Source organism: Propithecus coquereli, unplaced genomic scaffold (genome assembly GCF_000956105.1).
Source record: "Propithecus coquereli isolate 6110/MARCELLA unplaced genomic scaffold, Pcoq_1.0 Scaffold18, whole genome shotgun sequence".
In the NCBI taxonomy this organism is placed as follows: domain Eukaryota; kingdom Metazoa; phylum Chordata; class Mammalia; order Primates; family Indriidae; genus Propithecus; species Propithecus coquereli.
In genome coordinates this window covers 4,355,656-4,369,897 of record NW_012142745.1, presented here as the reverse complement: position 1 = coordinate 4,369,897, position 14,242 = coordinate 4,355,656, and the positions used below count along the sequence as shown (strand labels likewise).

The window sequence follows — 14,242 nt, the reverse complement described above, 5'->3', positions numbered from 1 at the left end:
AACCACAGACTGAACAGTTACTCTTTCCTTTCTCAGGCAAAGATTTTATTTGCTCACTCTCTGACGAAAAGCAGGCATGTTGAACACTCTGAATCATACGAGGAGTCCAAAGCATAAAATACAACAATGACGATCAGAGTCCCCTACCCACAGCCTCCTATCAAGTCTAAAGGTCTTCCCAGCTCCTCAGGAAAAGTCTTCCACCCTCGCTGGGGGAAATCACTGGCCTTGAGCTGGCCATACAGATTATAAGATAGTCCTGGGTGATTAAATGTACTTCACATCATCTGCCCCACTCAACCACCATTAAGGCTTTGGGATTTTAAAAATATATATATGTCTCTTAGAAAATAAATGACAGAGGGACAGAAACTCGAGCACCATGGACCTTTCATGGATTTTCAAATCTTAAGAACAGGAAGAAACCTTCCGTTCCCTCCCTCCTGCCCCACCCACTGCTCCAAGGACACAGAAGCTGGCCTCAGAAAGGGAGGGGGACAATGGGACTGACATTGCCTGTATGAGCTGCAAGATGCCTATGCTTTTGCAGATTCTAGGTTTCAGAAGAAGGCTATAAGGAGACAGGGATGGGGAAATAAAAAAATGGCTGGTAGTTTTAGAGAAGAAAGGATAAAAGAGTCAGAAGGAATTCGGGGTCAAATAATCCTAATCACAAGCTTCAGCAGTCCTTTAGACTAGAGGCCTCAAACCGAGCCCACGCATTTGGACTTCAAGGAGTCTTTGTTCAGTTGGCATATGATGTTTTTAAAATATAAGCCTACATTTAAAAACTGGGAGATTTCCCATGAAAAATGGGGAGATCTGGCAACTTTGGGCCCATTTTCCTCATGGCAGTCACGGGCGCAGCCATGGGGCAGCTGCTCCCTTGCACCTCCGGACAGCCACTCTGTGAATGATTTGCACAGAACACACTCCCCACCCGAGCCACCCCAAGCCACCCAGGATGTAAAACCCACTGTTTTACTTCTCTCCCCTGCCCCTGAGGACATTTGAGTTTATTGCTTCCAAATGAATCTGCTCTAACTTGTTCTACAAATAAGAAAAATAAAACCCAGTGTGGGGGTCACTTTAAGGTCACACAGCTTCATTTTATACCCAATCAAGTGCTTCTGAACCTCTAGTGCAGAATTTTGAGTCAGGGAAACAGTCTTGTCCCAGAAGCACCCCCCTGCCAGCTAAACAATCTTTGACTTTAGAATTGATTGATATTCAAGACTCCTTCGCTGTCATGGACTAGTCATTACGTATTATCACACTCAAATAGGACTTGTAGAGTCCTCCCACTATGCCAGGCCCAGAGCTCTGTGCACAATCTAGATATCCTCATGATGGTTCTGGGGATGCACATTATTGATAACATTTCACAAATGAGGCAGGTAGGGCTCTGGACAAGAGTTTGTAGATATGACTGAATCACCCTTGAACACAGGCCTATCTGATACAAACTATGTGTGTAGTATGCCTTTCTGCCTTGCAAATATCCACCATCTCTCCCTATTAAACAAAGAAACAGAACTCATTTGGTCCTGAACAAAGTTAAATGATAGGGTCACCAGCAAAAGAGGTGAAAGGGGCTCCACCTGTCTACCTGGGATTGTCATCAGGTATTTGTGTATTTGCAGCTGCCCCCACTACACTAGAAGTTTCCTTAAAGAAGGTTCTTTGCCTTATATTTTAGTCTCTTCAGTATATATAGAGTAGTTGCTTAATACTGCTTGCAATTATTACTCAACAGCTTCTGTTGAGTTTTAGTTTCTGATCAAGTTTTACTAAAATGGGCCCCTTGGGAGGATGCATTTTATACTCCTTTATGGGTTTTTAGAAAGGTCCTTTCTTCTCTGTTCATTCACTTCTTTCCTCTCCTAGTTTGGTTTACCCATGGGAAGGTATACAAAGTACATGAAATCACAGATTTGTTTGGGCTTTACAAACAAAACAAGTTGTGTTCGTAGCTTTTTAATTTTTCCAAAGTAAATCGGACACCAAATCCAACTCTAAGTGGTTAAAAATCCAAGAACCTATGCACAGGGGGCTTGAACACCGAAGCAGGTAGTTGCCTTAGAAGTAGCAGTGGTTAAAAAGTAATGACCGCACTTACCACCCAAATGATGATCAGCCTTCTGGACAGAAAAGGATCAATATTCCAGTGAGTGAATGGAAGAAATGTTATGTAGAACACTTCTTGACCCAAAGCGGCCGAGAATCTGAATAAGTAATAGTAGAAATAATTCTTCACGATGTACTTCTGTACATAAGCCTAAAAGACAAAAGTTTGAAGATTCTGTGAGTTCATTTGACATGTCACTATGGGGCAAGTTTTAAAAACTTTCCATCTAAAACTCATATAGGTCTTCATTGCCAAGGCACTTCCTCCGTTCCCATTCGTTTTTTTTTTCTTTTTTTCTTTTTCTTTTTTTTTGATAGGATCTCACAGGGGGTGAGTGCAGTGGCATCATCATAGCTCACATAACCTCACACTCCTGGGCTCCAGCGATCCTCCTGCCTCAGCCTCCTGAGGAGCTGGGACTGCAGGTTTGTGCCACCACACCCGGCTAATTTTTCTATTGTTTGCAGAGATGAGGTCTCAGTATGTTGCTCAGGCTGGTCTCAAATTTCTGGCCTTAAGCAATCCTCCTGCCTCAGCCTCTCAAAGTGCTAGGATTACAGGTGTGAGCCACTATGCCTGGCCTAAAAAGTAGAATTTTAATGCTACTTAAAGTAGTCATAAACTTTACAAAAATAAAATCAAAGTAAAATGCCAACGCTCCAAACGGGGAAGAAAAGAGGCAGTACTGTTGTTACAGGGCGATTTGGTCAAGACTCGGTTAGTCTGGATTTCTGCTTCATTCTAAACAAAGTCTGAGGTTTTTGAATCCTGGGGGATTTCAGAGAATAAGTTATATGTGCTTATTCTGTAGATATTCATTCTGCACCTATGATATCCAGCACCTGTGCTGGCTGCTAGCATCTGCGGAAGAGCAGGCGTGACGCTCTGTGTGAGGAGCTCTTACTTGAGGGTGGCGAGGAGGCGGGGACCAAGGAGTATGGTTTGGGGGAATAAATTTTTTAAAGGACCAGTATGATGTCTGAGGCCTTAAGAAAGGCTTAGAGTACTTTTATACTTGAGAAATAAAAAAAGATGACCTTGGAAACTGCAAAGATATAACTGTACTTGACACTGTTGGCTGTCTACCAAGTATGCATTCCTTTCTTTTTCCTCCCTAAGAGGTTCCAAATTTTATTCCAGCATCTCTACCACCCCCGCAGAGCCCTGTGACTCGGGAGAAGTCACTGCTTCCCTCCGCTCCAGTAGTGGATCTGGATTCATCTAAAGGAGTCCTGGTAAGTACAAGAATTCAGCCCCAAGCCGTGCAGGGTACAGACCACCCTCGAGACAGTTGCCAGTCACAGACAGAGCACATGTTGTGAGCTAAAAAGGGGATCTCTTGTCAGAGATAAGCTTGACTTCTAAATGAATTCAAACTGGAGAGAATGGCAATAGATTCATCCTAAGTAGAAAACACAATAATGCACAAAATGAAGCAGATAAGGAAGTATACAGTTTCCCCTCTCTGCTGAGATATTATGGCTGGATCTGCCAAACAAGGACAAGGGACAGTGACAAATAAATAAGTGAAAAATGCCTCTCTCCAGAGCAGAACCATGAGCTACCTGATGTCAGAACTGATCTCTGCAGGTTCTGTTTTATAAATAGACATACAACAGGCCTGACCTTGGGGCAAATGCTATAAAGAGTTCCTCCCGACATAAAGGTCAGTTATTTCAACCCACCAGCTGCCAGGTACACCTGGTAATCTGTCCTGCTTTGGAGCTTTACAAGGAGATATTTTGCCAAACTTTACCTAGGGTCGAATCCCTCCCTGGTGTCATTTCATGGTACCCAAGTGTTCTATGACATTATAAATACTCAGTGACAATCATTTCCCCTAGAGATTTACCTGAGATCAAGTTCCATATCTTAATCCTAGCAAACAACTGAAAAGAGCATCAAGGATGACAGCAAACTGCTTCAGTGCTACGTATTTCTAATTAATACCTTCAGACATGCTTTTTACAATCTCCCAGAAATTCTCTTTCTTGGGGGAGAGCTAAATATTCTCTAACTCTTCTTAGGAACAGAAGAACCAAAGGTGAAATTTAAAATATGAACATATATAGAGGACAACCAAAGGATTTCTTAGATAACTTGTCTGTATACCTGACTACATAGCTTGAGAGCCAATATTTACCTCCAAATCCTTGGGGATTAGATATACCTAAATAAAGCAGTAAGTTCTTATCTCTTCAGAACAAGAATCTGAGTTTCCCTTGCAGGAAATCTCAGTGTGTATGACTTGAATCTATCTTTGTATTAGTAAGAATTTCAGTTCTGATGTATGAGTTGGTCCCATTTGGAAATAATTAGTGAAAGAAGAAATGTGTTAGAAACAGAAATGGTACATAAAGTGGAAGGGCAGAGAGCAGAAAGGCAAAATCTGAGAGAAAGGAAACCAAGTCCCAGAACTCTACTTCTGCATTTCCAACTGGCCATGCACAAGGGGCTTATGGCCCAGGCTCTGGGGCGGCATCTCTAGGCACACACTCAGGAGGCAGGGGTTAGAAACGAATCTTTCAGACAAAAGTCAGGGAAGCATTGAACATCTAGGTGGGCAAAAAGCCACTCATAGATATAAAACGCTTAGTATGCGTATCATCTGTCACACAGCCAAATGATGAAGTGTCTGGTAAACAAGGGATGATAAAATGAAAATTATCCACGTATCCATTATTACTAACTGCAAAATGTCATTGATATTCTTATTAGTGTATCTTATGTATTAATACTTTCCTGAAAGTTAAAAAAAAAAAAAGTTTTCATAGGGTCTCTTGTGATCTCAGTCCCCCAATCCCACCTTCCTTTTTTGGTCATGAGTTCTTCCATGCACATGTTCCTACAATGGGGTTTTCAGTAATTTAACCTTTCAGTTGCAGAAGAGCTGCTCTACTTTGCGGATATCAGAGTATTCTGTGTTCTCTGCAAGGCTGCTTTCAATGTATAAACAAATGAGGAAAGAAAGGGAGGCACACAGATCGACTGCGTGGTGGTTAGAGAAAGAACACCGAGAACGTGTGACTTCTCCACTCAGCTCTGCCATGAACACCTGAATGGTGTTTTGTTTTCCAAATACACAGAGGAGTCCTATACGCAAAGGAAATAAACCCAGATCAGCGCCACTGGACATAATAAGGGCTGATTCAGATGGCAGAGGAGCAAATGCCCAGCAGACTTGGCAGCTGGCCCAGCTTTTGAGCTTTCAAAGGAGAAATACAAGAAATAGCTTTTAGTCAAAACAATGTGTGACCTTGGGGAAGTCAATTTGCCTTTCTGAACCTCCACGGTCTCAACAGTAAGGAATGCAGAAGATGGAGTAGGATTAGTGCAGTTACTTTTTAAGTTACAAAAATTTTTTTTCAGTGAGGGAAAGGCCCATTAAATAAAGTGTTACCCCAGGGCTTACCATATGAAATGATATAAAAGTCTGTAAAGTCTGTACTAATCGGTTGGAAGTGAGGAAGGACCCAGTGAACCACCATCTCAACACCCCCTCCCCAGGTCCTTCTCTGGAACACCCCACAGAGCAGAGCAATTCAGTGATCAGTTTGAAAACCACTGACCTTAACCTCTTCCAGACCCCAGACATCGCCGTCCTGTAATTAACTTTTGGCCTTGAGTACACAGGCTATACATATTCGAAGCTGGAGTTCTTTAAAGGATTTGATAAACCATAGACCAATGTCATTGCAAAGTCATAATTCTTGTCTCCATCTTTTCAGATTAGAGCTGTAAATGTAAGTTTTCTTCCAAAGCCTGAGATACTTCACTGTGTCCACAAAGCCAGAAGGCGTTCACATCCGGAGGATGGTAATCTACAACTTGAAGCAATCCACTTTAATTGGAAGCAGTAGAAAGAGCTCGTTCTCTGGGGCTGAGAGAGATCAAATTTACACAGGGTACAATTCAGTCTTATTTAAAAATAATGTTAAGACCCAAAGCTCTTTTACAGAACACACCAAGCAGCAGCATTCCCTTCACAGGGGCCTTGCATTTGAAGTTTTATAGACTGATGTGAGAAGGAAGCAAATGAATACAGAGTGTGCTCACCTGGAAAGCAGGGGCGAGGGAGGGCCACAGACCCTGCATCTCAGACAGAACGCAGGCTACCTGCACTTACTATCTGCATAATTTTACATAGATTATCTGATCTCCCTGAGCTTCAATTCCTCATCTGCAAATGGGAATAATAACGGCACATACCACATAGAGACACTGGCGGTTTAAATGAGAGAGTGTTCACGGTATGTGCAAGGTACTCACATTAGAGCTGGCAAAGAAATTTCTCAGTAAGACTTAGCTTTTGGCTACGATGATGATGACGGTGGTTGTGGTAGTGGTCGTGGTAGCAGCAGAGGCAGTGAGAAATTCTGGAAACCACTTCTTGATTGTAATGTGCAATCACCTGGGAATCTTATTACTATGCAGACTTTAATGCAGTCAACCTGGGGCAGGGCTGAGCGTTCTAAGGAGCTCCCAGGTGATGCTGATGCTGCCGGCCCATGGACCACACTTTGAGAAGCTTGAGAGTCAAAGACACCCAAGTGAAGGGTTTTTAAACACAAAAGTAAGGCTCTCAGATTTAATCCTCAGTATTAGAGGATGCCTCCATTAGAATAAAGAGAGCATGATAACATGATAAAAGTGACAGATAAAAATGCTGGTAAGAAGTCAGAGGGGAACAGTTAGCAAATTCCGTGGAGGATCCTGCCACAGTCCCAGTGCAGGAACCAAGCCCAGGCAAACACCTGGACCATCAAAAGTCCTAAAGGGAAGAGCACACATGAGACATGCCCCACTGAAATAGCAGCCTGACCGCATGACCAACTGATAATGTAGAAAGAAATAAGTCAGCAAGCTTCTTGCCTTGATTCGAGAGAGGTTTACATAAATTCCAGGATGACACATCCAAAGTTAGTTAAGAAGGAGTCATGAAGTTTGAAAAGCATTCTTAACCTCCCAGACCGTCACAATACCAAACACCAAAAAGGGCTTTTTTTGCACTGCTGTCAGAATCCTGGCTTAGAAACAAGTTTCTCAGACCTCTGCAGGGAACATTTGCCATAATGTTCTCTGAAAATAAAAACTAAGAGGACAGTATCCCATTAAGATCGACAGTTTTGGTTTTTGGAAGTTCTAAACTTTTTTTTTTTTTTTTAACTCAACCTGGCTGGGAAATTCTTTGTCATTTCTAGCTACATCTGCAATAATATACATCCGACCTAAATAGTCCTGCACACTCCTTTTTAACAGCTCCTGAGCACTGACTCATGGCCACATGTTCGTCCAAGATCATTCTCAAGGTAGGCAACGTCTTCAGGTGCTCAGAACTGTGGGAGGAGTCAGGTTATCAGCCTACGGTCTCCAGATTGATAGCCATTTATGGAGACCAGGGCCTCCTTGGAAAAATTCCCTCCAAGGTCAGAGTGGTGTTCCCAAAGGGAAGAGATTAAGAACTAAAACTCTCCATAGCCTTGTTCACTGATTCTCATGCTCTGTGTACACTCGGACGGAATTTCTAACTGATAGCCTAGAGAATGCGAAGGGCAAATCTAAGGAATATGATGCCTCTTTCAATAGAGCCTATACTTCGCAACGTTTTGGTCCTGCTACCTCTTTCTGAAAGACTGTGCTTTGGTGGCAAGCCATGACGCACTGCAGAGATGGAACAGTTGTCAAATAAACACTCTCTCCAAGCTATTATAAGACACCAACCAGCATGTCAACACACCAGGTGCAAAGCCAGCAATGCGCAAAAATTTTTAGAAAATTGAAAACAGCAAATCTTTTCCAAACAGGGGATATGTCTACACAGACCATTCATTCACTGCTCACACTTCAGTGATGGGAGGCCGACAATAAACAAGACTATTTCATTTAGCACTAAGTACTATGCTGAAATGAAGGCAGGAGAATGTGCTACCAAGTGATATATATATGTGTTACGGGATGCTTTGCAAGGAGGAGCCATTTCAGTTGAACCCCGGGTGAGGAGAGGAGTTGGTTCTGTGGGGTCTGCAGGTCAGAGACACACTTAGTAAAAGGCTCAGAGCAGGACGCAGCTGTGTGTGCTGGAACGTGGCAGGTGTGAGAGAAAAAGACAGTTGAAGTCAGAGCAGAAGCTAGACCATGCCAAGGTTTGAGATTGAGGCTGGAAGCAATTGTGGGGGTTAAATAGGAGCAAGACTTGCTCTACTCTAGCCAGACTGAAATAAATTTCGACTTAGAAACAGTGGGGTGAAGCCCTGCTTTAATTCTTTTGGTTTTTGATTTCTTAAACTTAGCGGGGAAACATCATTAATGAGCAGTGCTGAACTTAAAAAGCCACTGGGGCAGAGTCGTATCGTTTCTACCACGAGGGAGACATGTGGTATCCTGAATTCACAAATCCGTTTGATAAAATGCTCCCATCACTTTTAATTACTATTTTTTTTAAGTTTAGGGAATCCAGACTTTCCCTATAAAGAAAATCAAATGATGATTACCTAGGAAGCCCAAGAAAGATCGACAGTGTCCCTTGAAGGGGAAAACAGAAGGAAGGCGAATGTGCGAGGGTTTCTTCTTTCACCTTCAAATCCAGATAGAATTACAAGTTGGGTGATCTAACCGATGTCCGCACGGTGCTTGGGCGATTAAAATTTCAGGATGGCAAGACTGAAAGTCAATAAAATGGAAGGACAACTTCGAGGAAGAGGCTTGAAAGGGAACTGCACACTAATCGCTTTCATCTGCTTAGCTGGCATTTGTTGGGATCCCTCAGCTGTGTTGAAGCACGTGAGGGAGGTCTGAGGGGACTGAGGCCAAGGTGGCTTTTATTAATATTTGCAGTCGAGTCTTGGTTGTAGCCTTTTACACAATTTGAGCCCTGTTTCCCTCTTGACAATTTGCCAGATTTTAGCTCATCCTCTGAACATACACCTTCTCTTTCTTTTGCTCAAGGGCCAGCTGTCACATCGTAAAAGGTGAACCAGTACTACAAATTGAGAAATCCCTGAAATTATGAGACGGTGACCCATGGTGGCAACAATGCCCCTCCACCTGAATCTAGAAACGGGTCTTGCAACTGGACAAAACACTGCCTCATCATCACTTTTAAACCTGCAACACACTGTTTGCTGAGGAAGAAAATGTAGGAACGGGATGGGGAGAGGGTTAGAAGTGAGCTGTCTGGCTGGATAGAACAGCAATTTGCAGCTGCCATGTCAGAGACCAGAGAGCGTGAGCCTCTGTTACAGAATTTCTTCCACAGACGATAAGAGCAACAGGAATCGACACAAAGAGCAGAAATAGCCATTGCCATTTTTTTTTAACGGCGTGGGAGAACCAGCTGCCCTTTAAATAATCAAAATGTCTTAAGAACTTAACTGTTTTTCAAAACATTTTGGATCCGCTAAAACCTGAAACACATTGTGCTGAACATTCTTCCATTTAATTGTTAAGCCCTTGTGTGTTCAGGGGAATTTTGGGGGCAGATGTTTCTGATTCTTTTATATTAACTTATCAAAATGACATTTGGAAGAGCTATATGATGTTCAAGAAGGAGTCTTATAAATTTGGATTCATCGGTTTTAATCCAGGAATCCCCCCAATCCTCCGCCCCAACGTACACACATAGAATTCAGAACTTGGGGGGGTTGATTCAGTGTCTTCTATTCCGGCAGCATGTCCTCACCCATTCCTAATTCCCTCCAAAAACCTTTTTTAAAGCTTTAAAAAGCACCAGCAAAATGTAAGAAAGTTATTCAGGCAAATAAATGGTTTTCTTCTTGATAATTTTTTATGTACAAAGATTTTAAAAAGCAAACATTTAAATCAGATAAAAACAAAACTCAAGTCTTACTAGTTTGTCACTAAAATCAAGGAGGATTTATCCAAGGGCCTTCCTGCTTCTCTATTTGGGGTAAAGGGCCACAAAATTTGTAGCTTAGGATTTTCTTTATCCAAGACAATCATTTTAAGTAAGTGTGTGTGTCAATGGAAAAGGAGGATGAAGCGAAAAGCTGCGTACTCCCTCCCCATTTCTTGAATCCAGCCCTTCAACTTTTCGGAGCTCTGGAACCCAAGATGGTGACAACAGCAGTTGGGAATGGTTTTCCCTTTCTTGATCCATCTCAGTGCCTGGGGTGAATGTCGATACGTGTGAGTGGATATCCGTGGTCAGGCAGGGATGGCACAGACCAAGAGGGACATGATGAAGGCAGGAGGACATTTTGCCAAGAAGGTCTCATTCTCTCCACGCTCCTCCTAATCCTTGTCTATTTAAAAACTTCGAGACATTCCATCAATTTCCGTCACATTTTCAAACCATAGTTCCCCACTGGAAGGCTATCTCTGAGGAAGTTTAAAGCCATTTGTCACAAAAATAAAGTCAGGAAAAGCTTTGAAATTGTGTGTACACACATAAAAGAACATTAAGAAGAAAACCATGCTGGGTGGGAACAATGGTCCTCCCCAACCAGCCCATCCCTGACACTCTGATTTCTTTGTGCCCTGTAATTTTTTTTTTTTTGCTTAATTTTTTTGAGTTAAAGTTTTTGGGTTTTTTTTCACGTAGGCTTTTTTTTTCCTGATTATCTGATTATCACTTATTTTTTTTCCTGATTAACACATTTTCCTTCAGAACATCTGGAAGTTTAAAAACTATATAAAGTCAAAATTGCTCATTGCCCCAACCCTCAGGCTCAACCCCTTTGAATATTGCCACTGGTCTTGTTCCCATGCATAAACATGAATGCCTGTGGTGGTATGTATTTCAGCAACATAGTGATTGCACTGGCTCTTACATTTGAAGTACTTCCCTAGGTCCCTAAATGCTATTTTAGATCATGATTTCGGTTGAACTTAACTTTTCAACTTTTTAGCTCCATGCTTGCTGTGTTTCACCTTCTCACACACCCATTCTCACAGCAGATCCAACAGCTGCCCGAGTCTGCCGGATGGCAGATGCTGACATGAGCACGAATCTTATCACCCTTTCTAACTGGCTCCCTGCCCACGTCTGCTGGCACACAGGCACCCGCAGGCCTCTCTCTCTACCTCGCTCACTCCTTAACCTGACCAAATAAGCATCCGCACTGATGTTTCCTGCAACCACCTGCTTGAATTTCTTGGACTTGCTGATGCTTGCTTGTTTTGTTTTCCCAGGACCTAAGGTCTCCCTGCCATGTTTTTCAAAAGCTTTGGGGATACACTTTAACACCTCCCAAGGGCGACAGCTCAGAGACACACTGGTGAGGAAATAAAGAATGACCCGAGGACAGGCATGGCCCATGACAGTTGCTATGCTGGAGCAGAGGGATGGTCCCCTAAGCCATCTCGCACAGGTAAAGCCAGGTCCTCTGTGGTTGGAAGTCCTGGGGGTTTGTACATGAACCACAGCCTACCTTTGTCTGCTTTGGCCAGCTCTGGCTGAGACAAACAGACATGAACAGAACCGAAGGGGATCTCGTGGTTGGCACCACCCTTGGGCTAAATGTCAGACCTGCTGGCAACTCTGGGGAAGTTTGAACTTCCTCACCTGTGTGGCGGGTATAACACCAGCTTCCTTATCCAGGTATGTAGAAAATGAAATGCAGTCCCTTATGTAAACCACATCATACCGTATCAGACACACAGTGTGTGCTCAATAAATGGTAGTTGTATTTGCATTGCTTTATTAACAATGTAAATATTAATAATAAAATGTCAGAAGAAATGTCCCATTAATAGTGGAACACAGAGGAGAGAAAGAAGGTACTAATAAAAAGATTTAAAAGAATACATCATAGAAGAGGAGGCAAGTCATTCATTCTGGAAGGATGACCCAAATTTTGCCAGAAAGAGGAAGGAAAGAGGGACACTCCAGTAGGAAGGGACAGTAGGAATAAAGGCATGAAACTGCAAGGCACAGTGTTCTGGGAACAGTACATGACCCAGGATAGTGTAGCCCGAGTATAAGGTACTTGTAAACAGAGTCGTAGGCAACAAGGCTGGAAGCGGAGCCCAGAGCCAGAGGGAAGAGCCCCGGCAGTTGTAATGAGGACATTGGGTTTCACACATGGGTCACCGGGAGCCACTGAAAGTTCTTTAGCCAGGAAATGACGTGATCAGAGATGTGCTACTTTAAATGGCTACCACTGTACTCATATTCTTGTCCTTTCTCAGTGATTTTGCATCTTTTTCAGATTCTAATTTGCCTCAAGGAGAAGTCACAGACATGCTGCAGCACGCCCATGAGCCTCAGCCACTCACGTTGTGTTCCCAGAGGGTTTTACACACAACTTGGCCTCTGCCACCCATAGCCCAGCAGACCCATCCGAGCCTCCCTGTGCTCCCATTTCACATCTGAAATAACATCTGGGGGCTCAGCGAGTCTCTGCGGGCCATCCTGGAAGATGAAGAAAGCTTAGTTTCTGCGACCGGCCTTGGCTTTGCCATGTGGCATCTGATGATACAGTTATTTAGCAAGAAACCACAGAAACAAAAACAATTTGATGAAACCCAAAAAGAGTGAGTCCTCCTGGCGACCGAATGCCACAGGCTGTGCGACGACCCACCCTGAACAGGCCCGGAGGCCCTGGGTTTTAACCAAGCTCCATCACCAAGTGCCGCGTGCTTCAGATTCCTCCTCTGTACACGGGGACTGCGGTTCCTGGACCCAAGGAAACAAAACTCGTGGAAAATATCAAAGCGTGGAAAATGTGGTTATCGTTTCTTTTCACAAGAACACAATTTCCAGAAAGAGCTGTGTGACCAGAAACGATGACCCGGCTGCGTCAGAGATGGGCAGAGGCAGGGTTTTGCAGCTTTGATAAGGAAGGGAACCAGCCCAAGGCAAACAACCTGCGGTATCTCTGCTTACACAGGGATGGCCGTGGATAGGGAAGAGCGTGGATTTGAAGGCCAGAAGGGACAGAGAGAATGTCTGGGGTCCTCACAGCCCTCGTTTCAGAACGGTAGGCAGAGAGGTCCATGGACACAGGCCCCTACCTACTGCTTGCCTCTCTCTCTCTCACACACACACACATACACACACACCCCACACACTCCTCCCCCCTGCTTTGTACACTATAATAAGAACCTGCCATACTAAACCAGTTATAAATCTCAGGTCCTGACACACTGTCTGAAATGGAGGCTGCTCTGGTCAAAATAATGACGTCAGCATCATCTGTGTCCTTGTCCTTCTAAATGTGACCTCCAGACCAGCAGCATGGGCGTCACTTCTCAGAAATTCAGCATCTCCAGCCCTAACCCAGACCTGCAGAATCACTGGGAATTTTAATTAGGTTCTCTGGGAGATTCTCCTGCATATTAAAGTTCGAGAAGATGAAAGTTTGAGAAGCACCGATCTACATCTACTGAGAAAAGAAAATATTTGAATGTACTGAGATTTTATTATTCTGTCTGGGCCTATTTCATATGTACACGTGCCTAGGGAAACTACTTAAAAGCATGGAAGCACTCAGTGAGGAACAGGCAAATATTCAGAAAGTAGATTAATGGCTGCCTAGGCCTGGGGGTGAGGTGGCTAGAAAGGGAGTGACTGCTAATGGGCATGGGTTTCTTTTGGGGGTTGAAATGTTCTAAAATAGATTGCGGAGATGGTTGCATAACTGCGAATACACCAAAAAGTCATTTCAGTAGGTGAATTACGTGGTCTGTGAACTCTCTCTCAGTAAAGCTTGAAAAAAAGGAAAAGCACTCAGGAGCCTTGGAAATACCAAACTGAAAACTCCTGACTGTAGCAGAGACCACCTGTAGAACCCGATCTTAAGGGATAACTAACAAACGACCGCTCTGTTGTCCCAGCTTGGTGAGGTTCCATAAAGTGAACGTTAGGGAGCAGCGTTTCTTTCAGCGAAGAGGCACTAACATGGTCACTGGCTTCTAAACCAGAAAAGATTCAGCCTGTCCCTGGACCCAGGCAGCTAGGATGCATGTCCAGAGTGACTCAGACACCCACCTCTGATGCTCCTCCAGCCACGCTCTTCCCCACAAAGCGAGAGAAGATGCCCAACCTTCTAGATCATTCTTTAGGCATCTGCAGTTCCTACCCAAATGCCCGAGCCTGCGTCCCATGCCTACACAGGTCTCTGCCCCAGGTCGGTCCTTCCTGGGATGGATGAC

The 14,242-nt window shown here is 43.7% G+C and overlaps 1 protein-coding gene across 1 annotated transcript in view; it reads right to left on the bottom strand.

Moving 5' to 3' along the window:
• The window catches only part of SGPP2 (sphingosine-1-phosphate phosphatase 2), a 112,152-nt gene that overhangs the window by 66,185 nt on the left and 31,725 nt on the right, over nucleotides 1-14,242 (bottom strand). The window contains exons 3-4 of the mRNA XM_012642505.1: nucleotides 6,580-6,620; nucleotides 2,120-2,278 (exon numbers count right to left, since the gene is read on the bottom strand). Of these exons, the coding sequence (XP_012497959.1) occupies nucleotides 2,120-2,278; nucleotides 6,580-6,620 (200 nt within the window). The remainder of the gene's footprint in view (nucleotides 1-2,119; nucleotides 2,279-6,579; nucleotides 6,621-14,242) is intronic.